This window comes from Mustelus asterias, chromosome 16, assembly GCF_964213995.1.
Source record: "Mustelus asterias chromosome 16, sMusAst1.hap1.1, whole genome shotgun sequence".
NCBI classification, from domain to species: domain Eukaryota; kingdom Metazoa; phylum Chordata; class Chondrichthyes; order Carcharhiniformes; family Triakidae; genus Mustelus; species Mustelus asterias.
In genome coordinates, this window is record NC_135816.1 from 68,886,585 (window position 1) to 68,913,020 (window position 26,436).

The 26,436-nt window shown below is 44.9% G+C and overlaps 1 protein-coding gene across 4 annotated transcripts in view; it reads left to right on the top strand.

Moving 5' to 3' along the window:
* LOC144505234 (dihydropyrimidinase-related protein 3-like) overlaps positions 1 to 25,144 on the top strand; it is a 212,400-nt gene extending 187,256 nt beyond the window's left edge. For 2 of the 4 annotated variants that reach the window (XM_078231248.1, XM_078231250.1), the window contains exons 13-14: positions 16,138 to 16,297; positions 22,348 to 25,140. In XM_078231248.1, coding sequence (XP_078087374.1) covers positions 16,138 to 16,297; positions 22,348 to 22,436 — 249 coding nt within the window. In that variant the 3' untranslated portion in view covers positions 22,437 to 25,140. Of the gene's footprint in view, positions 1 to 16,137; positions 16,298 to 20,007; positions 20,044 to 22,347 lie in introns of all 4 variants that reach the window. The other 2 variants (XM_078231247.1, XM_078231249.1) reach the window with 2 other exon arrangements.
* The last annotated feature ends 1,292 nt before the right edge of the window (positions 25,145 to 26,436 follow it).

Sequence of the window (26,436 nt, forward strand, 5' to 3'; positions counted from 1 at the left end):
TGAAAGGATTGCCAGTATAATGATACAACATGTTTAGGAATACCACTTTTGATTCTCACAAACACAAATTTGTGTCAAGATTTTTAATGGAGCAAGGACTTAAACTTCTGAATATCCACACTTGTCTAAATCTTTCTTTCCCTTTAAGATCCCACTCAACCAGCCACGACCTTTGTGTTTTCAGTATCCCCTCTGACCTTCCACTTCCTGATGCTGAACAATCAGTTTTCAGAAAAAAACCTCAGCTTTGTCCCCTTACTCCCTCACCACAATTAATTCCATCACCTTCACCTCCACGCCCACTTTTGAGTGAGGAGTCTTTCCCTGATCGGCAGGCCCTTCCTCAGAATTCCCATTCCACATGGATCCCTTCCTCTGGCCTTTCATCCTCTCTTAGATCTTTCATTGGGAACTGTTGGTATGATATTGGCTGTCTCAATTTCTCTGTTCCCCTCATTCACTCGAGCTTACTGCTTTCTGAACATCTGTATCTGCTAACAAGGAGGACACTGTAGAATAGAATCATAGAATCCCCACCGTGCAGAAGGAGCCATTCGGCCCACCGAGTCTGCACCAACAACAATCGCACCTCAGGCCCTATCCCCACAATCCCACACATTTACCCCGCTGATCCGTCTAATCTACACATCCCCTGACACTAAGGGGCAATTTAGCATGGCCAATCATCCTAACCAACACATCTTTGGATCGTGGGAGGAAACCGGGACACCCGGAGGAAACCCACGCAGACATGGGGAGAATGTGCAAACTCCACGCAGACAGCGACCCAAGCCAGGAATCGAACCCAGGTCCCTGGAGCTGTGAGGCAGCAGAGCTAACCACAGTGCCACCGTGCTGCCCCTTGTTCTGTTTTTTTTTTTCAAAACATCCTTGAGAAGGTGGTGGTGAGCCGCCATTATAGAATCCCCACTGTTGTTATCTAACCAAACAGTCTCCACCTGCATAGGCTGAATGTCAACTCTCTGAAACCTCCCTTCTCGGGACCATGTTTCCACCACCCAACATCAAGGCATCATTTCCAAGATTGTTGCCTATCTTGGCTCTTCTGGAGATGCTCCCTGCAGAGCCTCAGCTTGAAAGTCCTCCAAACCTTACGTACTGCTTCCATCTCCTTCCCAAGAGCCACAACTTGGTAAACCCATTGTTTCAGCTTGCTGCTGCCCCACTGAAGTGATTTCTTCCTATCGTGACTAATTTTTCTTCCCACTGTTTGGTCTCTTCCCACTCCATCCACAACTCTTCAGTTGCTCTCCTTCATTTCCCTAGTTCCCAGTTTCCTAACCCTATCTTTCTCTTCATTAGGGGATTTCTAACCCCTTGCACCTCCATCCCCCCCCAACGAGATGTTCTGAACCCTCTCTGCTTCTTCCTAGAACAAAGGCAGACCCCATCCACCTTTCTACTGCTCCATCGAGCATTGAACAACTTTTGACTCAACACGTTTCCTCCAAAGATGTTATTATAGGAATCCGCGTAGATGCTACCTATACCTGCCTTGTTAAGGGATATACGGAACATTCCCGGTCTGAATCTGGTTCCTCCAACAGCCCCCCACCCCCCCACCCCCTCCCCTCCAAAACACTCCACACCCTCACCTCTTTTTTCCAGCACAGTGATGAATATGTCACTGCCATTTCCGCTCGTGCCCTGAAATGGAACATTTCATCAACTTTGCTTCCAATTGTCTACCCTTCTCTCACCTTCACATGGTCCATCTCTGATTCTGCCTTTCCTTCCTCAATTTCACAGTCTCCATTTCTGGGGGTAGACCCACTGACTCCCACAGCTGCCCTGACTACATTTCCTCACCTCCCCGTTTCCAACCCCACCACCTGTAAGGATTCAATTCCATTATCCCAGTTTCTCCATTTCCATTGCATCTATTCTGACAGTGCAAACATTTCATACCAGTGCTCCTGAAACATCTATCTTTTCCCTCATTAAAGGATTCCTCACCTCCTGCCCTTGCCAAGGTTTACAAAGCCTTCAACTGTGTCCATTCTTTTTCCTCTGGTCTTGCCCTTTTCCCTCCCTCGCGGAACTACGATAGGACCTTTACCTCCACTTACTCTCTACCATTCTCCATACTCAACAGATCACCCAGAACCGTTTCCATCACCTGCAGTGTGACATCACCACCAAACACATCTTCCCTTCCCCTCTCCTTCCTTTATTCCTAAATGACCATTCCCTCTGTGCCCCCTCAACCACCTCAAAATGTCCCCTCCCCCTTGCAGAGCAACTTGCCATGTAAGCGGAGGAGAAGCGACATCTGCTCTTTCACTTCCTTCAATTTCATTGTCCATTTTGTCATTGAATCCCTCCTGCCTCCCACCCTATCACAGACCTTTCCTCTTGTTCTCCCCTCGCCCGTCCTCCTTTCCCCATCTTTGCACTTGTTACATCTTAGAACTTTTTCCTCGCTTTCGCGAAAGGTCATTGTCCTGAAACGTGGACCCTGTTCCTCTCTTTACAGATGCTGCCTGACCTGCGAGTATTTCCGCTATATTTTTGTCTTCATTCAAGTATTTGAAAAATTATTTTCTTCTAAAGGAAGCATCATAAATCACAGCAAAGTGCATTGCCGCTAATTGTGAGGCTGTTGGCACAATGGAAATTACTTTTGGCTGCTAACCCCCCTCTACCCTACTCCAACCATTAAAACTGGATTGAAAGCATTTTTCAAAACTTGCTGCTCTTTAATCCTGTTCATTCTCATGTTCACTGTTCATAGGATAAGACAGATGGGCCACAATTTTACCGCCCCGCCCGCCATGGGAATCGGAGCGGGCGAGGAGCGGACAATGGCAAGGTCCATTGACCTCGGGCTGGATTTTACGGTTTTGGGACAAGCAAGGCTGTAAAGTCCCATCCATGGAGTCATTCTGCCTCTGGCCAATGTTGTGTAACACAGGCACTGTCTGGTCAGCTGCGTGCTGGACATCTCTTCCGATTTTCATGTCCTTTCTCCGTTTCACATTTGGCCCAAGTCAAAATGATTCCTCCAGGCCAGTCTGTCCAAAATGGATGTGCTTTCTTTCAGTAAAGCTTTTTCCTTTCACTTTTTAATTATTGAGACAGCCACAAACTGCTGCCGCGCTCAGCATGATATGTCCCTTGCTGCTCTGATCCACAGTGATGGAGCCAGTGCCTTGTTAATTAGGAAATTGCACCCTTGCCTGAAACATTTCTTTTTCCCCCCCTCTGAAAGCGTTTACAACATTCAGCTGAGAGTCATAAACCTGCAATCTCTCTGCTTATCCCTAATTAGCAAGCTCCACTGCATGGGGCACATGTTTAGCAGGAGAAGGATTTCCACGTCTAGCACACAATTCAGTTTTAATTCATGATGTTTGATCAGGGCCAAGTTGTGTTGAGTGTTTCAGTAGTAAAGACCTGAGGGTTATATTTTCAGTTCTCCATATTGCAACACAGTGATACTTTTCCATGGAGATCCATCGGAAAATCTCTCACTGGCAGTCAAAGCATTTTGAGAGTGGGAGATCGGAAGATTTACATTATAGTTTCACTCTGGCAGGTGTGTAAGAAATATCCCGTAGCAATTCAAATCATCAGGAGTGATGATTGCATCTAAATGGCATCAGTCTTTGTTCGGTGACATTTTCTCCTTTGGAATCAGAAGGTTGTGGATTCGAGTCCTGTTCCAGAGATAGCAGTATTCGGGGAGTACGGTAAAGTCTCCAGAGTCCCAGATGACCATAGGCTGCACTCCGTTTTGAGGGGGAGAGCTAACTGGTAGTGATTTAACCTGAGGATCACCACACCTCAGGCAGGGTCTTTATGAATAACCTCAGCAGGTATGGGAATTATACCTGCGCTGTTGGCATCTCTCCACATCACAAACCAGCAGTCCAGCTAACCGAGCCAACCGACTGTCCATTCAGGGAGTGCAGCACTGATGGAGGTGCCATCATTTGGATGAGACATAAAGTTAAGGTCTGGTTTGCCCTCTTGGCTATCTTTAGTTTCCATTCCAAACTCCATTTCCCAGCTACTGACTGCATCCCCCTCCCCGGCACCTGTTTAAACCTGAAGCAAACTGTTCGCTACCTTGCTTTCATATTTGACCGTGAGATGAGTTGCCAACCACATTTTTACGCCATCACCAAGAACAACTATTTCAACTTTCATCACCGGAGTCTAATTACCTCATCCATTGTCACCTCTAAACTTGACTATTCTAATGGACTCCTGGCCAACTTCCCACTTTCTACCCTCAGTAGACTTGATGCTATTGAAGACCTAGTCGAGCAACATTTTAATTTTAAAATTAACATCTTGTTTTCAAATCACTTCTTGGCCTTGTTCCTTCCTATCTCTGTAATCTCCTCCAGCCACACAACTCTGAGATATTTGTACTCCTTTCATTTTGGCCTCTTAAGTATCTCTGATTTTAATCACTCCGCATTGGGTGGCCGTGCTTCAGTTGCCTAGGCCCCATGTTTTGAATTTCCTTCCTTAAACCTCTTTGCCTCTACCGCTTTAAGAAATTTCTTAAAACCTACATTTTTTGGCCAATGATTTGGCCACCTATCTTCATGTCGTCTTATGTGATTCATGTTTTCTGTTTTATAAATGATAATTTTATATATAAAATAAGTTTTAAGCATCGTTGTAGACTTCACTATATTGAAAAACATTCTCATTCATTAAAAATATTTACTATATGTACACTCCTTTGCTAAATAAATCATTGTAGCAATTACTTGCTGAATTTGGTATCAGTCTTTGTTCGGTGACACTTTCTCCTTTGGAATCAGAAGATATTGGGTTCACGTCCCGTTCCAGAGACATCAGCACAGCATTATAGCAACTGCATTAATACAGCATTATAACAACAAATATTTTATGTAAGTGTGCAATTCCTTATGACAGTTCAAACCCCCACTTCAGAGTCTATAAACACATGTAGCTGTCAATCAAACTGTGAAAGTGCAGATACCCTACCGTGATAATATATGATTGTGAAACCAGTCATACAGTGAATGGGATCCTCAGGCTTATGGCAACAGAGCGAAATCACAAGCAATCATTTTGTAAACCTCCAGACATTTTGTTTTCCCCAGGATTTCAAGTGCAGGACATTTACTTGCCTTCACAGTTCCCTTTGACAGGTGCTTCTGACAGTTTTGTTTTATTCATTCATGGGGCGTGAGCCTGGTTGGCTGGGCCAGCATTTATTGTCCATCCCCAAATTGCCATTGAATTGAGGTCAGTTTTTAAGAGTCAATCACATGCTGTGGATCTGGAGTCTCACGTCGGCCAGACCAGGTAACTATGGCAGATATCATAGAATGCCTACAGTGTGGAAGGAGGCCATTCAGCCCATTGGGTCTGCACCGACCACAATCCGACCGAGGCCCTATTCCTGAAACCCCACATATTTACCCTGCTAATCCCCCTGACACTAAGGGTCAATTTAGCATGGCTGATCAACCTAATCCACACATTTTTGGGCCTTCCTTAAAGGTAGTGAACCAGATAGGTTTTTATAACAATCACCAATGGTTTCATGATCATCGTTAGACTTCCAGTTCCAGATTTTTATTGAATTCAAATTTCGCCATCTGCTGTGGTGGGATTCGTTAGATTCTGAGTCCAGTGTTAATATCACTCTGCCACTGCCTCTTGATTTTTGCCATGTCTGTTGACAGTTCCAGTCAGCTTAACAGTGATATGTTTAAACGCTTCTTCTGCATAAGACCATAAGACATAGGAGCGGAAGTAAGGCCATTCGGCCCATCGAGTCCACTCCACCATTCAATCATGGTTGATTTCAACTCCATTTACCCGCTCTCTCCCCATAGCCCTTAATTCCTCGAGAAATCAAGAATTTATCAATTTCTGTCTTGAAGACGCTCAACGTCTCGGCCTCCACAGCCCTCTGTGGCAATGAATTCCACAGACCCACCACTCTCTGGCTGAAGAAATTTCTCCTCATCTCTGTTCTAAAGTGACTCCCTTTTATTCTAAGGCTGTGCCCCCGCGTCCTAGTCTCCCCTGTTAATGGAAACAACTTCCCTACGTCCATCCTATCTAAGCCGTTCATTATCTTGTAAGTTTCTATCAGATCTCCCCTCAACCTCCTAAACTCCAATGAATATAATCCCACGATCCTCAGACGTTCATCGTATGTCAGGCCTACCATTCCTGGGATCATCCGTGTGAATCTCCGCTGGACCCGCTCCAGTGCCAGTATGTCCTTCCTGAGGTGTGGGGCCCAAAATTGCTCACAGTACTCCAAATGGGGCCTAACCAGTGCTTTATAAAGCCTCAGAAGTACATCCCTGCTTTTGTATTCCAAGCCTCTTGAGATAAATGACAACATTACATTTGCTTTCTTAATTACGGACTCAACCTGCAAGTTTACCTTTAGAGAATCCTGGACTAGGACTCCCAAGTCCCTTTGCACTTTAGCATTATGAATTTTGTCACCGTTTAGAAAATAGTCCATGCCTCTATTCTTTTTTCCAAAGTGTACGACCTCGCACTTGCCCACGTTGAATTTCATCAGCCACTTCTTGGACCACTCTCCTAAACTGTCTAAATCTTTCTGCAGCCTCCCCACCTCCTCAATACTACCTGCCCCTCCACCTATCTTTGTATCATCGGCAAACTTGGCCAGAATGCTCCCAGTCCCGTCATCTAGATCGTTAATATATAAAGAGAACAGCTGTGGCCCCAACACTGAACCCTGCGGGACACCACTTGTCACCGGTTGCCATTCTGAGAAAGAACCTTTTATCCCAACTCTCTGCCTTCTGTCTGACAGCCAATCGTCAATCCATGTTAGTACCTTGCCTCGAATACCATGGGCCCTTATTTTACTCAGCAGTCTCCCGTGAGGCACCTTGTCAAAGGCCTTTTGGAAGTCAAGATAGATAACATCCATTGGCTCTCCTTGGTCTAACCTATTTGTTATCTCTTCAAAGAACTCTAACAGGTTTGTCAGGCACGACCTCCCCTTACTAAATCCATGCTGACTTGTCTTAATCCGACCCTGCACTTCCAAGAATTTAGAAATCTCATCCTTAACGATGGATTCTAGAATTTTGCCAACAACTGAGGTTAGGCTAATTGGCCTATAATTTTCCATCTTTTTTCTTGTTCCCTTCTTGAACAGTGGGGTTACAACAGCGATTTTCCAATCCTCTGGGACTTTCCCTGACTCCAGTGACTTTTGAAAGATCATAACTAACGCCTCCACTATTTCTTCAGCTATCTCCTTTAGAACTCTAGGATGTAGCCCATCTGGGCCCGGAGATTTATCAATTTTCAGACCTTTTAGTTTCTCTAGCACTTTCTCCTTTGTGATGGCAACCATATTCAACTCTGCCCCCTGACTTTCCTGAATTGTTGGGATATTACTCATGTCTTCTACTGTGAAGACTGACGCAAAGTACTTATTAAGTTCCTCAGCTATTTCCTTGTCTCCCATCACTAGATTACCAGCGTCATTTTGGAGCGGCCCAATGTCTACTTTTGCCTCCCGTTTGTTTTTAATGTATTTAAAGAAACTTTTACTATCATTCCTAATGTTACTGGCTAGCCTACCTTCATATTTGATCCTCTCCTTCCTTATTTCTCTCTTTGTTATCCTCTGTTTGTTTTTATAGCCTTCCCAATCTTCTGACTTCCCACTACTCTTTGCCACATTATAGGCTCTCTCTTTTGCCTTGATGCATTCCCTGACTTCCTTTGTCAGCCATGGCTGCCTAATCCCCCCTCTGATAACCTTTCTTTTGTTTGGGATGAACCTCTGCACTGTGTCCTCAATTACTCCCAGAAACTCCTGCCATTGCTGTTCTACTGTCTTTCCCACTAGGCTCTGCTTCCAGTCGATTTTTGTCAGTTCCTCCCTCATGCGCCTGTAATTACCTTTATTTAACTGTAGAACCTTCACATCTGATTCTGCCTTCCTTCTTTCAAATTGCAGACTGAATTCTACCATATTATGATCACTGCTTCCTAAGTGTTCCCTTACTTTAAGATCTTTTATCACGTCTGGCTCATTACATAACACTAAGTCCAGAATAGCCTGTTCCCTCGTGGGCTCCATCACATGTTTATGCCTACTCAATTCCAAAGGGCACCTGACCTCATCCAAAGGTGTCCTGACACCAAATCCAAAGTGGAACCCTGGCTATCCAAATGAATCATGAAGTTCACACCTTCTCTTCGTTGGTCAATTCTGCACACTTCGGTTTTAAATTCCTGGCCAACCAAAATTCCGTTTCAGTGGAGGCCATTGATGATCTAAGTAGCCAGCTACCTCTGTGAAATGTGTTCTATCCCCTGTTCTTCTTTCCCCGGTTCTTCTTCTCCCTCCCCCCCCCCCCCCCCCCCCCCCCCCGCCCCAGAAAAAAGGAAGTGCCTTGTTCGTTCGAAGGCGGGACTTAGTCTTGTTCACTATTTCCACAATTTTCGTGAAATGGAGAGCCCCTCAATAATGGTGAAAATGTGGATCTCTGTACTTTCTTTCGCTCTATTTTTCTGTGTACTCTCACTCGGTCTCTGTATACTCTTTCTCTGTCTCTCTCTACCCTTTCTTTCTCTGTTCTCTCTCACTGTGCTCTTTCTCTCTCTGTACTCTCACTCTATTTTTCTCTCTATTCTCTCTCTCGCTGTCTCTTTGCGTACTTTTTCTCTGTACTGACTTACCCTTCCTCTGATCTCTCACTCTGTACTCTCTCACTCTGTACTCTCTCTCTCACTCTGTACTCTCTCTCTCACTCTGTACTCTCTCTCTCACTCTGTACTCTCTCTCACTCTGTACTCTCTCTCTCACTCTGTACTCTCTCTCTCACTCTGTACTCTCTCTCTCACTCTGTACTCTCTCTCTCACTCTGTACTCTCTCTCTCACTCTGTACTCTCTCTCTCACTCTGTACTCTCTCTCTCACTGTACTCTCTCTCTCACTGTACTCTCTCTCACTCTGTACTCTCTCTCTCACTCTGTACTCTCTCTCTCACTCTGTACTCTCTCTCTCACTCTGTACTCTCTCTCTCACTCTGTACTCTCTCTCTCACTCTGTACTCTCTCTCTCACTCTGTACTCTCTCTCTCACTCTGTACTCTCTCTCTCACTCTGTACTCTCTCTCTCACTCTGTACTCTCTCTCTCACTCTGTACTCTCTCTCTCACTCTGTACTCTCTCTCTCACTCTGTACTCTCTCTCTCACTCTGTACTCTCTCTCTCACTCTGTACTCTCTCTCTCACTCTGTACTCTCTCTCTCACTCTGTACTCTCTCTCTCACTCTGTACTCTCTCTCTCACTCTGTACTCTCTCTCTCACTCTGTACTCTCTCTCTCACTCTGTACTCTCTCTCTCACTCTGTACTCTCTCTCTCTCACTCTGTACTCTCTCTCTCTCACTCTGTACTCTCTCTCTCTCACTCTGTACTCTCTCTCTCACTCTGTACTCTCTCTCTCTCACTCTGTACTCTCTCTCTCTCACTCTGCACTCTTTCTCGCTCTCTTTCCCTCTGTGCTCTCTCTCTCCTCTCCCCTCCTTCCCATTCTTGACACCCTCCCCTTCTCTCCTCTCCTCTCCCCTCCTCTCTCATCTATCTTCATTCGCCCCCCCCCCCCCCCGCTCCCCTACATTTGTGTGCAGCATAAGTTGTCACAGACTGACCTGATAATTGTCCACGGTCTGGAACCAGCCCACTCGAGTCAGTTACAGAGTCAGCCTGCCCGAGTTATACTTGCAGCTGTGGCTAGACGTGGATGGCAAAACTTCAGCAATATAAGAGCTCCCCCTGCTGATGAATTCTCAAGACGGGACTGAATCCAGTTTGTTCATCCTCCTCCCATTAGTAAGATCCAGTTAAACTTGGTGCAAACCACAGGTGCATTGGTTAAATTAGACTTAAATAAAACGTTGCTCAGGAATATTTCAAAGTACCTCACATGCACTGAGTTTTCTTGTAGCACTGTGACTGTTAGATTATCAAATAAAACACATTGAGAACAAAAGAACAGGAGTCGATTTAGTGCAATCATGACTGATCTGTAACCAAGCTCCAGAAACCAGCCATTCCCCCATATACCTCAATGCCTGTGGTTAAAACATTGTTTTCAGACAAAAGTGGGGCAAAATGTCCCCCGCTGGGCTCCGGTTGGCCTCTGTTTCCCCCCAACCCTGGGCTCTGTCCACCGCGCTAGGCTCTTTCTCCCTTCCCCTCTTGCTGGGTTCTGTCCCCTGTCTCCAGCCCCCCTCCCCACGCTGGGCTCGGTTCCACCCCCCACCCCTTGCTGGGTGAGTGTGTTTAGACATTGAGTGAGGCAGGATCTGCGCTGGCCTTGAGTCGAATGGTCAGCAAATCGAGCAGCAACCCAGTCAACACCTCTTGGATGAAGGGAAATAAGATATTGTTGTGCATTTGGAAATAAAATTGTCAATCCAATGACTATAACAGTTCAAAGGGCAGAGGGTGGGATTTCAGGGATCTGACCATTTCTTCATTCCAATGACAAATAAACAGAAGCTTTTGAAGATGATTGCGGAGATTTTTGAGCAAGCCTGCTGGATGAGGCAAGCTTGCCACCATCAGAGCGATGTTTCTCAGTTCATAACGCAGCAAGTATCGGCTACTTTGCTTCTTCCTCCTGACAATCTGCAGACCATTAAAACCCACGTGGGTATCACTTCTGCTATTTGATTTATCTTTCGTTCCTCACTGTCTTTTCGTCTGGTAATGCCTGTTCGGTTTGCCTTGGCCCTTCACCTTGAGTTTCTGAATAACAGATAAACCCTTTTCATCGGCCCGACTCTGCGAAGATTGGAAATGTCAGGTTGTTGATTCACCCATTAACTCATCATGGATCCAGCAGTAATTCATACTAATCCCATTATCATTTTTTTTTTGCGTGGAACATCTGGCTTCAGTTTTCCTAGTACCGTGCTGTTGGATTAGTGTTAATTAGTGCAGACTTGTAATAATATTTATACATGCTCCTGCCACCCTGCAAATAAATTACTGCCAGCCTATCAAAACGCTGAACATCTTCGGCAATATTTTCCATGGGGTATTGCATGTTCCTGGCAGAACTTGAGCATTTCTATTTATCACTGAAGCTCCGTATATTTATTCAAGTTTAACCCATTGAATACCTGTAAGATTGTTCTCCTCACTTGTGACTGCACCCATTGTTCAGCACCATGCGGTCACTCCTCGGGTACTGAAGCAGCCCATGTCCATATGCGGCAAGACGTGGACAACATTCAGGCTTGGGCTGACGCACGGCAAGTAACATTTACACCACGCAAGTGCCAGGCCAATGAGCATCCCCAACAACAGAGAATCCAGCCATCACCCCTTGACATTAGTGGCATTACCATTGCTGAGTTATCCGCCCACCCCCCCCCCCCCCCCCCCCCCCCATTCAACATCCTGAGATGGGTACGGTTATATGGTGGCACAGTGGTTAGCAGAGACCTGGGTTCAATTCCGGCCCGGGTCACTCTGAGAAGTTTGCACATTCTCCATGTGTCTGCATGGGTTTCCTCCGGGTGCTCCGGTTTCCTCCCACAGTCCAAAGATGTGCAGGTTAGGTTGATTGGCCATGCTAAATTGACGCTTAGTGTCAGGGGGATTAGCAGGGTAAATAAGTGGGGTTACGGGAATAGAGCCTGGGTGGGATTGTGGTCGGTGCAGACTTGATGGGCCAAATGGCCACCTTCTGTATTGTAAGAATTCTATGATTCTATGATCCTTAACCAAAAATTGAACAAATCAGCCATGTAAACACTGTGGGCCCGATTTTACCATTGTGTCACACCCGTTTTTGGGCACGAAAACGTGGTAAAGTCGGGTGTGAGGCCATTAACGCGATCCGTGCCTGCGTCCGCGCAGATTGCCACTTTACTGAAACCCGGGAATGGCGGCGATCCACTTCGCGCCCAAAACGGGCGCAACGGCGATTTAAATGTAATTTGCATGTATTTCAATTGAATTAATGAACTGCCCGCCCAAAGTTTATCAGCATTTCCCCCTTTACCACGGCGTTCGCCGATCCGGAATCGCGCCAAAATGAGCCCGCTGAATAAAAGTCTGAATCGGGCGCTCCAGCTGCTGAAGAGGCGAATTCAGAGTTTCCAACGGCTCTCTGACTCAGATCAGTGGAGGGGTCAGATCATTCTTTTGGGGGGGAGGGGAGTGAGGCCAGATCGTTGTCTGGTTGGCGGGGGGGGGGGGGAGCAGACGAGACGAGGCGGGTCAGATGTATCTCTGGTGGGGAGGGGGAGGGAGGCCCGATCATTGTCTGGTGGGGAGGGAGGAGGAGGCGGGTCAGATGTTCCTCTGGGAAGGGGGGGGGGGGGGTAGTGAGGCCAGACCATTCTCTGGGGGAAGGGGGGGGGTGCAGGGGGAGGGAGGCGGGTTAGATGTATCTCTGGGGGGCGATCCCTCACTGGTGGCTGGGGATAGATGGATCTCTGGGGGCAGGGGCAGGTCTGCTGCCACTCTGCAGGCAACCAGTCTGGGTAGCGGGGGGGGGAGGTGGATAAGAGGGACAATGATGTCTGTGGGTAGCGGGGGGGGGGGGGTGGATAAGAGGGACAATGATGTCTGTGGGTAGCGGGGGGGGGGGGGGGGGTGGATAAGGGGGACAGTGATGTCTGTGGGTAGCGGGCGGGGTGGATAAGGAGGACCGTGATGTGTGTGGGCACTATCGCTCCCGCTTTTCGCTCCCAGGCCGTTTTCTCCGCTTTCTGCGGCCTGGGAGCGATCTGACACGGGCACGCTTTTTCAAATTGTTTTACAACCTCGCATGCGCAGTTCAGAGCTCCGATCATTTCAGGCGCGCTAAGCCCTGCCCACAGCACGAATGGGACCCGCAATTTTCTTTTCAAGCTGAGTGCGTATGGGGACGCCTGAAAGCAGGTTTCTAAGTCAGATCTGCATTACGCCCAGATTCAGCACTTAGAATGAAAATGGTAAAATCAGGCCCTGTGGGTGCAAGAGTAGATCGGAGACTGGGAATTCTAAGATGAGCAAAATTTTGTTTTTACAGAGCAGAAAGATGCCATTCGGCCCATCGTGTCTGCACCAACTCTCCAAATGAGCAATTGCTTTGTGCATTTCTCCTGCCTTCTCCCCATAAAGCTGCACTTTCTTCCTTTTCAGATAATGATCCAATTCTTTTTTGAATGCTCCCACTGATCCTGCCTTCTTCGTCTCTCAGGCAGCGCATTCCAGACCTTCACCACTCGCCATGTGAACAAGTTATTTTCCATGCATTTTTGCTTCTTTTACTAATTACTCTAAATCTGTGCCTACTTGTTCTCGGTCCTTCTACAAATGGGAACAGTTTCTTCCTATCTGTTCTGTCCGAACCCCTCAAGATTTTGAATACCGCTATCCAATCTTCTCTCACCCTTCCTTTCTCTAAGGAAGACAGTCCCAACTTCTCCAATCAATCAGTTTCTCATCCCTGGAATCATTCTCGTGAATCTTTCCTGCACTGTCTCCAATGCCCCTCACATTTTTCCCAAAATACAATGGCCAGAATTGGATGCAATATTCCAGCTGAAGCCAAATTTAGAGTCTTACACACAAGTCTGACAACCGTCTTTGCTCTTGTGCTCCCTGCCCTTATTAATTAAGCCCAGGATACTTTATTGACTGTGCAGTCAACCTGTCATGCCACCAAGACCCCTGCACATATACACTCTGGTCCCTCTGCTCCTGCACCCTCTTTAGAATTGTTCCCCCTATCTTATATTGCCCGTTCTTCCTACCAAAATGGATCACTTCATATTTCTCCGCATTAAATTAATCTGCCACCTGTCTGTCCATTTCACCAAAGTTACACTATCGTCCCCACAGTTTACAATGCTTCCAAGTTCCATAAAGTTTGAAATTTTGTCCTGTACACCAGGGTCCAGGTCATTAACATATATCAGGAAAAGCAAGGATCTCAACACTGACCCCTGGGGAGCTCCACTACAAACCTTCCACCAAACAGAGGAATATTGACTGAGAGACAGTAGTGGTTAATCAATTTATTATCTCATAGAATGATAGAATCCCTATAGTGCAGAAGGAGGCCATTCGGCCCATCGGGTCTGAACCGACCACAATCCCACCCAGACCTTATCCCTGTAACCTCACATGTTTACCCTGCTCTTCCCCTGACACTAAGGAACAATTTTCCATGGCTAATCAACCTAACCCACACATCTTTGGAGCGTGGGAGGAACCTGGAGCACCTGGAGGAAGCCCACGCAGACACAGGGAGAATGTGCAAACTCCACACTGCTAGTGACCAGAGGTCGGAATTGAACCCGGGTCCCTGGCGCTGTGACACTCTGTAGGCGCTGTGACACTCTGTAACCACTGTGTCACCATGCCACCCCTGTGGCATCTATGTGGCTACTTTCCTTTTTACTCCATGAACTGTAACATTACCCACATGGCTTGTTGTGGGGAGTGTATGGTGGCACAGTAGTTAGCACTGCTGGTTAGGTGCATTGGCCATGCTAAATTCTCCTTCAGTGTACCCAAACAGGTGCCAGAGTGTGGCGACTAGGGGATTTTCACAGTAACTTCATTGCAGTGTTAATGTAAACCTATTTGTGACACTGATAAAATATTAACAGCATTGCCTTCCTCATATCTTGCTGTCACTTCTTCAAGAAACTCAAGCAAGTTAGTTAAATACGATTTTCCCTTAAGGAATCCATGCTGGCTTTCTTTCATTAACTTGCTTTTGACCGTGTGACTATTTATTTTGTTCATCGTTGTTGTTTCTAGAGGTTTCTCCATCACCAGAGTTAAACTGACTGATCTGTCATTGCTGAGCTTATCTTTACATCATTTTTAAACACCTTCTGACTCCCCAAAGCTTGTCTGCAATCTACAAGGCAGAAGTCAGGACTATGGTGGAGTACTCTCCACTTGCCTGGTTGAGTGGAGTTCCAACAACACTCAAGAAGCTTAACATCATCTAGGACAAAGCAGCCCGCTTGATCAGCACCCAATTCACCAACTTAAACATTCCTTATTTCCATCATTGATGCACAATGGTAGCACTGTGTACCGTCTACAAGATGCACTTCTACAACTCACCAAAGCTCTTTCAACAGTACCTTCCAAATGCACAACCTCTACCACCTAGAAGGACAAGGGCAGCAGGAGCACGGGAACACCAGCACCTGCAAATTCCCCTCCACGCTACTCACCATCCCGACTTCGACCTGTGTCGCCATTTCTTCACTGTCATTGGATCAAAATCCTGGAACTCCCTTCCTGACAGCACTGTGGATGTTCCTGCATCACATGAACTGTAACTGTTCCATAAGGTGGCTCACCACCACCTTCTCAAAGGCAATTAAGGATGGGCAACATACACTGGCCTTGTTAATGGTGCCCACATTCCGTGAAAGAATTATGCCGTTCACAATCCTCCCCTGGATGGCATGGGTTAGGGAGAGTTTTACTTCAACATTACAACAGTGACCACATTTCACTGGTTGCAAAGCAATTTGCGTTGCCCTGAGATCATGAAGGACAATCTATAAATTCTCTTTCTTTTATTTTGATGAGGAATAAATGGTTCGGAAAGGAATTCAAGATTATTAGAAGTAATCCATGGAATGCTATTATTCCTGAGGGAATTGTCAGCTGTGGAAAGGATGTGTGGGAATTCTTTGTGCATTTTGTGTATATTTGCTAGGCTTCACTGGTTGAATGTTGTTTTTTTCTCTTATTCCGTGCTTTCTTATCTACAGTTTGGCCACACATTGCACTGAAATGGATCTGGCTCTGGCAAGATCTTTTCCACCTCGGTTAATCCGCCTCGTGTGGTGGCCATTCTGGAGAAACAGGGCGAGTTGCTCTGACAATGTACCATCTAGCAGCCGCATAGCCGGCAAAGATCTGGGGATGAGCTGCCTTGCCACTGCCTTAGTGAAAGAATTGAGTGTTTGATGGCCAAGTGATAGAAGGAAGTACGTTAAGAGATAGACTATGAGAAATTCAATCATTGAGAGACAGGGAAAGTTCTTTCTTGGCGTCATCATGGCCAGGCCTGACCGTTGGCCCTGTATAGATGCAATCTACATCTAATGTATACCTTTATCTTTCCTAGTTGGCACAAGTGCGTGGTGTACCTAGGGGAATGTACGATGGCCCAGTGTACGACCTAGGAACCCCCAAAGCAGGAACTCCATCAGCATCAGCCAAGACATCCCCTTCCAAACAGCCTCAACCAGTTCGAAATCTACACCAATCCGGCTTCAGTCTTTCAGGTAAGAGCTCAGCATCAAGAGGCCCATTTCTAACTCCAGATAATCCAATTTGAATCTTCCATGTACCATGGTGTGCTATTCAAAGACAACAATAGCCAGCAGGACAACATGATGGGATCCTTGTCACTTTAAGAAAACACTGGGTTCTTGTCAGTTGGGTGGCGTACCAGCATGTTTATGGCATACTTTTATAAATCATTGCTTTGAGCTTGGCTAGATTATTGTGCCCCTCTGAGTATCACACTTTAGAAAGAATGTAAAGCCTTGAAGATGCTGAAGAGAAGTGCTAAGTGATGCATTTTGGAATCAGAAATGAGGAGAGGTAATTGTACACTTAAAGGGGGTGCAGGAACAGAAAGACTTGTGGGATTAACTTGTACTTTGAAGGATGGCAAGAAACGTTTGCAAAGCTTTTTTAGGAAAAAGGCTTTCTTAGGCATAGAATGCAAAAGCAAGGAAGTAATGGTAACCCTTTATAAGTTTCTGTGTAAATGGCTAGGCTATTGTCACCAGTTCTGGGAATCCCATTTTAAAAAGGATCAAGGCCTTGGAGAGGTTTCAGTAGAGATTTACTATATTGGTATCAGGATGAGGGGGTCCAGTTTTATGGAGAGACTAGAGAAGCCAGAATCATCCCCCTTATAGAAAAGAGGATTATGTGGAGATGTAATCGAGGTTTTTACATTTTCTGAGAGATTTTTATAGAATTTCTGGGGAGAATATTTTCACTGATTGGTTGGTCAGTAACAAGAAGACAGAGGTTTAAGGTACTTAGCGAAATAAACCGCTGGGGATGATGAGGTGAAATGTATTAATCCAACGAGTTACTATGGTCAGGAATGCTGTGGATGAAAGCTAGTGGAGACCGATAGAGTTGTAACTTTCAAAAGAGATTTGGATATATAATTGAAAATGAGAAATTTGTAGGACTATGGGGAACAGAGCAGGGGACTGGAACTAATTGGACAAAGTTTTTGAATAGCAGATGTCAGCACCATCAGCTGAATAGCCTGTCTCTATGCTGTAAGATTCTATGCAGTTAAATATCTGCTGCCCAGCCACATTCCTGAACCATCGCTCAGGAAGTTCAGCTTGCTCTCTCTCTCATTCCCTCAGATGGTGTGGGGAGGGAGGGGGGATCCAAGACGGTAATGGGGAGTTTACAACTCCATGGGGAGTTTAAAACCTCAGTCACGTCATTGAGGAATGCAGTCAAAATGAAAATGGGCCTGCTCATCCACAGTCAGGAGAAATACTGGAATGTGGGTGGGGGGGATGGGTAGCAGACTTGCCCAGGGCTGGATGGAGTAGAATTGATAGAGCCTTACCAATCCTCAACCCTGCTCTGTTGAGTGGTGCTCAACACAAGGATATTTAGACAGAGAGTAGACATTAATTGTATTTTTATCGGAACAACATGTAAATTAGCAACATTCCACCGTGAATTTATTTCACCTTCGGAACTTCCATCTTATGAGTGATAGCTTATAAGGAGAAAGATGAAGAAAGGTTACTGTGTGGGAAGGTTGTACTCATATTCCAGATAAATTTCTGAACGTACCAGCCTTCCCACCAGCTTCCATCTGGCTCTTCATTGTGCTTGAAAGGCAATTCAAGAAGACATATGTGTGAGTGGGAAGAGATTGAGCCTTGTTTTGATTGGGAAATGTGCTCTTAAGTCGATGGATATCAGCTCTTCAAAGGGAAGGTGCTTTCTCTGTTATGTTTGGCAAAAGTGCTGAATTGAGGCCATGGCTAGTTGAAGGGAACAAGAGAGCCTTTGAGGGCATTGTACAGGGTGCAGATTTGAGGGACAAGAGATCTTAAAAGGACAGGTAACCAGAAAATTTGTCCAGTCAAGCTATGCTAGCTTTGGATCATTCCCCATGGTTTATGAAGGAGTGTTTGATTCGAAGGATTGAGCTACACCAGGCTTTGGTGAGTATTCTTTACTTGATTTAGAAATGAAATTTAAATGTGCTGTTTTACCGTGAATTTCTTTTAACTTTCTCCCCTTCGAAATTCTTGCCTATTTTCTTACCACTGTCCAAAACATAATGGAGTATGCTGACATGCGCACTTTGTAGCTGTCTGGTACCTCACCCCTGGTCTTCATGTCAGGGTGAGGGTCCAGAAGGGATCATAGAATCCTACGTGCAGAAGGAGGCCATTCGGCCCATCTGCACTGACCACAATCCCATCCAGGCCCTATCCCCATAATCCAATGCATTTACCCTAGCTAGTTCCCCTGACACGAAGGGCAATTTAGCATGGCCAATTCAGATAACCCGCACATCTTTGGATCAGTAAGTCCTTGGAAGCGCAGGGCTACATTCTTCTCTCAGTTGATGTCCATACCTGCCAGCACGGGATGAAAATCAAGAGCATTGTTTCTGGCTGATTTCCCACCGCCCACCCCCCACCAACTAGTCTCTCCCATCGCGTTCACAATACTGAGGCTTCTTCATCAGTTAGGCCTTCACTTTCCTTTTAGATCAGTGTTTTACTTTACTGCAGGACTGAGTAGAAAGTACTGAATCAGAAGAGAATACCGCTCAAGTATAAAGTTCAAGGACTGGCTTTTGGAGATGCTAGCTTCTGAGAAGTTTCTAAGGAATGCCTATTACAATATGTGGTGTTAGTCATTGAAGTGACCTCAGTCAGTTGGTTTCAATACTTTACTGCTGGCTGCTCCGTTTTGACCATTTTAATCATGCTTCAAGCTTCTGCACATCTGCAAAAAATAACACTGCGATATTTGGATGACAGAAAGATTAATCAAACTAATCGAATAACCAATGCCATACTTTACATTTAGTGTTACAAGGGAAGATCACGAGGTCAGCAGTCTAGTGAAAACGGGTGGAGGAGGGCAGGGGTGTGATCAGTAGTTAAATAGAACTTAGAACAGTACAGCACAGGAACAGGCCCTTTGGCCCACAATGTTGTGCTGAACATGTTGTCATGTTGCTAGCAGAGGAATGGCCTACTGCACCGTTTCATTCATTGCTTTCACCATAGCAAACCTCCACCGGGATTACCTGCGGGTGGCCACAGCAGATGCCTGACTCAAAATGCTGATCCCTTTAAACTTGTGAGTTGGAGTCCCACCAGAGATATATTTATATATAGATGGAAGGAGTCTGCGGGTACTTGCTACATATATTTTCATGGGGCTGGTGAGGAGCAGAAATGTTCCCCCGGGCTCTGGAAAACCTGCTGCTGCTCAAGGAATCCCGACCCCAATCTAGACCCCCATTACCTCCTACCCCCACGACGGCCTTGCCTTCTTTTGGGTCTGGGTCATTTGATGTTGCGGCAGTGCAGAGTTGGCACCATGATCATCCCCATCCAATCACAAGTAAGGATTGTGTTGCCCTGGGGCTTTCACACAGCTGATTGATCGACTGAAGTCCACACTCACAGAGGGGGCATTCCACCAGACCAGTGGTGTTGTTTGACCTTTGCCCATGTGAAGCAATTTTACTACATTCAAGGTGCCTTATTAATGTTGTTGATGTTTATGTCTGTTTTTAGTGAGAATGAAATTTTCATTAAAATTATTCAAAATACCAGAGAGTACTCTGTGAAGCAATTATTTGATGAAAAAACAATATCACCAAAGGTGATGATTTGAAGCTGTTATTAGAGCCCTTCAGAAAATTGGCCAATTGCCGTTGTCAATTAAACATTTCCGTTCATTTCAATAGGAAGAACTACTGATGGTTTTACAAAACCAAATGCAGGTATGGAACAATCAAGTTTAAAAATCAAAATTACTTGTGCCCTCGAGGCAAAGGGAGATTTTTTTTTTGTGAATACAACTGACTGGATTTAATCTACTGAAATAGATTGGACACAGGCCTAAGCGAACATTCCACATTCCCCCACTCTCCAACTCTGTTGTCTTTACTTCTAAACTGGTGGAGTGTGAAGTAATGCAGAAAGTGTTAGCTTGGAATTGCAGACAGTTTTTTTTTAATATGGTTTGAAGATTATTTTGATATTGGCCCTGAAGGAAAGCCAAACAGTTGATCTGTTGTCTGTGCCTTGAGCGAATACATTTACTGTTTCTGGGATCTTTGCTTTTTTAATCACTTTAAACCTTCCTGCGAGGCACAAAGCTTCCCTGTAATGATGCATGATGTTGATGGGTGAGTGCTCAGCTTCCCTAACTCTTAGTTGCTACTTTCCTTTTGTGGTTTTAAAAAAATATATATATGGATCTTGGTTCTGATGAAGGTGAAGAGTTGAATGGGGAGCGAAACACCTTGCCCCCGCCCAGTGTTATGGTCAAACATTCTCGGGTCAATTCCAGGACAGACCATAAGGTTGTGTGATGTTCTCTTGTACTCTGTTTTCTAACCCCTTCAATCTCATTTGAGATCCCTTTCTGGGCATTAGGACCCCTTCTATCCCAAACCTCCAATGGTACACTTCCCACAACAGCCATTCCTCCAATCTGGTCAATAGGTCGACAGCCTTAAGCTAAGGCAGTAACTGGTTTTGGAACCGCATCAGCTCATGGTACCTATGCGAAGAGAGAGATTTAAATTACCCCTCTGGTAATTTAATACCCCTCTGGCTCCACTGCACCACCTCAGTGCCCCCTGTGTTTATCCAGTCGATCTTGTCAACCCATATGTGTCAAAATTGAACATAAAAGTAAGGATGTTATACTTCAGTTATACAGGGCATTGATGAGACCACATCTTCGGTCTCCGTATTTAAGGAAGGATGTAAATGCTTTGGAGGTGGTTCAGAAGAGATTTACTAGATTGGTACTTGGAATGAGCAGGTTGTCTTAAGAGGATAGGTTTGAAAGGCTGGGTTAGTTTCCACTGGAGTTTAGAAGAGTGAGGGGTGATGTGATTGACGAATACAAGATCCTGAGCAGTCTTGACAAGGTGAATGGGGAAAGGATGTTTCCTCTTGTGGGCAAGTTCAGAACTAGGGGGAACTGTTTCAAGATCAGGCGTTGCTCTTTGAGATGAGAATTTTTTCTGAGGATTTTGTGACTTTGGAACTCACTGCCTCAGAAGGCGGTAGAGGCAGAGTCATTGAATATTTTTAAGGTGGAGGTAGATAGATTCTTGTTAGGCAAGTGAATCATAGGTTAGGGGGAGGGGTGTAGGGTAGATGGCAATGTGTATTTGGAAACACAAACACAAACAGATCAGCCATGATCTTACTGAATGGTGGAGCAGACCCGAGGGACTGAATGGCCAATGTCTGCTCCTATTTCGTATGTTGATAAATACCCATATTGGCTAGCCTAAGCTGGGAAGTGAACGCTGACGCTTTATGTAGTTGAGAGTGCGCAGTGGATACAGGAAAGGTGAATTTATGATTGAGGTCAGCAAACAAATGACGTTGGAGAAGTTAGGGAGAGTACAATCTGCCTCCGATTCTTTCTATCATGCTCCAAACTGAGGAGTTCACATGACAGGTTACCGAGTTTCCACCTGTCTCCCAGTCAATAAGCGGCCTGCTTTCCATTTAGTTTATCAGCATCAGTTGTTTGCTTGGCTACCTAATTTAGTGGCTAACGGCGGAACGATGAACGAGGCAGGGGAGGGATGGGGGTAACCAAGATGGAGGGTGAAAAAAAAATTATCCTTGTTAACTGTAGGCGGATGCCAAAGGTGAGGGGGATTCAGAAAGTGGAGAACAGAGATATCACCTGAAGACACCTTTGCTGTGTTAAGATGTCAAGGCCAATGGCACTCATGCTAATTAGTGTAGACTGACTGAATTACTGCTGCAATATTGGGACAAATCCTGTGTGTGCTGTCTACAGTTTAGCAAGTCACATGGGGATTTCATTGGATTGAGTAAGATGAGTCACTGATTTGACACAAACCGGACTGACCTTATCAAGGACCAAAAAAAAGCTGGTGTTTGTTGAGTGTATGGGGAGAGGGTCGGTGGGGGGGGGGGGGGGAATATTAGGTGAGGGGGAGGGGAGAACGGGTGGGGGGGATGGGGATTTTTGGTATCCTGCGAGGGCTGCTCTGCTTCATGCCCATTCCCTTCCTTTCACTTCACAGGGGCTCAGGTGGACGACGGTCCTCGTCGCAGTGGTCATCGCATCGTCGCGCCTCCTGGTGGCCGCTCAAACATCACCTCGCTCAGTTGAAGCTTGCAGTGGGAAAGGAGAGAGAGAGAAAGAGGGGGAGAGAAGAAAGAAATTGTGCTGTATTGATGACGTATTGCAAAGAAAAGCAAAAAAAGATAATTGTGTTTGTCCTACAAAAGAAAACAAAATAAATGGTTACTTTGGATTGAATATAAACAGTGCCTCAAGCCTTATTGATGAGAAATGCTACTTTGCCATCGCTTTAAGAATGTCTTGTTTTCATTTATTTAGCCTTAAGCTGTCACAGTTTACAAGTTGATAGTAGGGATGCAAAGATTACAGATTTTTCTATTAATTTGTTTTCACAACATTTCCCCATCCCCTCTCACCGCCCCCGCTGTCCATCCCAAAGGAAATAACTCACCTTATTTAAATTTCTGCATTGCCCCTCAGAATAGGCATCAGGTCCACTTCTGATTTAAACCTCATGTATTACCTGTGATTCATAGAATCCCTACAGTGCAGAAGGTAGAAATTCGGCCCATCGAGTCTGCACCGACCACAATACCACCCAGGCCCTATCCCCATAATCCTACGTTTGTGAACCTTCTGCTTAAGTGTCGTGACTAATTTGAGGAAAGAACTGATGGTTTACACAGTTCTCACTCTTCATTGAAATTTTGGCTCTGACTTCGTATCAAATTTGACCATGCCCTTTGAAGTCCTGTAATTCAAACACAAGTATTCATATGGTGAAACTGTCCCTCTGAAAAACGTGTCAGGTAAATCTTTCTTTTCCCTCTGTTTCTGGACAAATTGGCTTCGCTTCTAAATTGCATCAGCTCCAACGTTTAGTCACTTCAGGTTGTCATGCCGTTAAGCAACCCTCTCAATTCCTCTTCAGAGATGACGCTTCCCAGACAATTTTCTTTTGAAGGCAATCGCCTCCTCCTTCCCCTCCCCTCCCCCCTCGAGAGAAGGTGGGGGACAGAATTGTGAAAATAAATCTGATTGATTCATGGGCTGATCTGTCAAATTCGCAGCGCGCCCTGAAAAAAGTTGTAATTTTTTCTTCATAATTTCTTGGCTATAGCGTCAAACACTCTGTAATCAATGCATCCTTTTAAAGAACAATAGTCGTGATGTGTATTCATGTTAAACCTTGTGCATGATGCTGAATTTTCTAGGAATTGGCTCGTCAAGTCATACATTGCATTACTTCAGAGACCTAAAGTGCTTTCACACTCTTTATTTTGCTGCTTGCCTGTATGTGTGTGTATGCGCACACACAAACACGCACATACTACCTCTCAACACCACCCTACTTAGAGACTAACCATGAGGTATTACATCTGTGTGTTAGTACTACCATGACCCTCTCCTTAGCAAGGACTTATTTTAATGAATATATTTTATCCAGCCTTAAAACAGTACAAAAGCAGCATATTGGTTTTTTTTCAATGCTCCTGGATTATTTCCTCCAACCAGCAATGTGTTAGTGGAATATTTAGCAATGATATGACTAGGGAGCCCTCAAACAAATGCTTCCGATACTTCATGTTTGTTTGAGTACAAGCTGTATAGTCAAACCTGTAGCCAGCTTCACTTATAAACATCTACGAGAAACCCTGTTTTTTTTTAAAAAGAAGTAACTCACCCCCCACACCCCCGTACAGCTGGGATGCTGTTCTTAGATGAATAACATGCCCCTTTTCCTCTCACAGGCATATCTTCCATTGTAAATGATGAGCTTGTCAGAGAATGGAAGAACAGTACTTTGACGCAATGATGAACGTATTCCTTTCATCAGATTAAAAGGAAAGCAGGGACATGAGAGAACCCCCTCCTCCAACAGAACGTGGTCTCTTGTGGGATTTGGTGAGGGAAAGCCTTGCTAAAATAGCGCCCTGACCATACAGTCCCATTTTCTCCTCAGAACTTTCCCAAGATCTAAAGGTGGGGGATTTATTATAAAAATGAGTGAGATGGATTATAAACCCACTTAGACAAAGGGACCTGGGTCTTATTAGTACTTGATTGAAAAATACTTCCAAATAGGTCACATTTTAAAATCAAAGCCATCGGAGATCAATGAAGATTACAGTCCACAGTAGTACAGAAAGCAACCATGTCTCATGGAGAATTTGCTGTCTAGTGGGAACTAAATGCAGTTACCCTCTCATTCTAAATTGGGAGAAGGAACTGAATTGAAAGAAACAGGGTAAATTCACAATAACTTTGGCCACGAGACCTCAAATAGCTGCCATCTGTCCATCATTTTATCTAATTATTGTGGCTCAATAATAACTGAGCAGCGCATCTCCTTTGTCCCTTTATCCAGTATTTAATTGACATGCCAACTGATGAAGGCTTTCAAATATCTAATGCTTTACTTAATTTCTACTGATGCATTGGAGTGTTTCATCGTACATGCAGCTTACAGACAGCATGATGCAGCCAAGAACTCGGAGTTAAATGGGAGGTGTGTTGACCCAGTGTTCCAGGATGTACTGGGTGTGTTGCTCACATTGGTTCAGTTCAGATTCCAAACAAAAACACTAAAATCTTCTGTAGTTAATGAGGTTTGAATAGCTGACTATTTTTAATTACCATTTTCTTCCAAAAAAAATGCCTGTGATTTAAAAAGATGTAAGGACAACTTTACCAAGGTGATTGATGTTTAGAAATTGTTTCTTGTATTTAATTATGTTTGTATCTACAGTACATGTCTTGGACTAATAAATTTATGCAAATATGGCTTCCCAAGGACACACTGTGTTGAATTTATCATTTTCATTTTGACTGTGTTCCAGTTCATTGCAAGCAATTTCTCTGTGAACGCCAGACATTAGGCATTTTGCCCATTCTGCCAGTTTAAAGGTCTGGTGAAATATTTCAGGGGAGGAGGAAGGGAACGCTTCTGTAAAAAAATGTGCTTGAAATCAACTCTGGTGCATTTGTTAAACTAACAAATACAGGCCCCTGAGCTGACCCAACTCTGAGGGTTAAAGGTGTATGACTAGTCACTTCCATTGGGGGCGTGCCTTTAGCAGGCATGGTGTTAGCTTCTTGTATTTCTGGCATCATGTCCACTTTTTGAAAACACAATTGCTAAAGTTCCCAAGGTCTCTTTTAGTTTCCACCCCCTCAAAAATAGCCTCCGCTGCCTGACATAAAATGGCATCTCAACATCATGTGACTAACCACTTGCTAACAATGGTATTCAGTCACCACCCAGTGGACTAACAGAGAAATGAAATTGAATAAAATATATTCGAAACTTTAAAAAAAAAAAAATTTATTTGTTCATGGGATGTGGGCATCGCTGGCTGGGCCAGCATTTATTGCCCATCCCTGAGGGCATTTAGAGTCAACCACACTGCTTTTAATTCCAGATTTCACCATTAGCCACGGTGGGATTCAAACCTGGGTTCTCAGTGTATCATCCTGAGTCTCCTGATTACTAGTCCAGCAACAATATCATTACACCACTGTGAATACTTAAAAAGTTAGCTCCACTCTAATCATGGGATGACCAAGTAAACATATATAAAAATCTAATTGCATTCAAAGATTAATGCATTTACATGTTTCTGCTCTGTCATCCCATTTTTCTCTTGTATTTATTTTCATTTCATGTTTTCCAGCAAATTTTTAAGTTTAAGAAAATGTGCATATTTTGAGTTCCACAACTTCGCTGATAACACCATTTAGTTTACATGAATTCATTAAGCTGAATTTAATTGGCAAGGCTGTGTGTTGAGGATTATGGCAGGATTGAGCTTGACTATGTGGCTCAAGGTGGTTGATTTAGCCGGATGACACACACTGGGTAGGATTTTCTGCACAATCCACTGTGTTTCACAAAGGTAGCCTGCCATTGGCCAGCAGCAGGATCTTCTGGTTCCCACCATTCTCAATAGATTTCCCGTTGAATGTACTCCTTGCTGCTTGGAAATCCGTGGCGGAGGTGTGCTGTCGACATGACCAGAAGATCCCACCAGCGTGAATGCCTAGAGAATTCCGGCCACTGTGCTGGTTAAGGGCTACTGCTACCTGT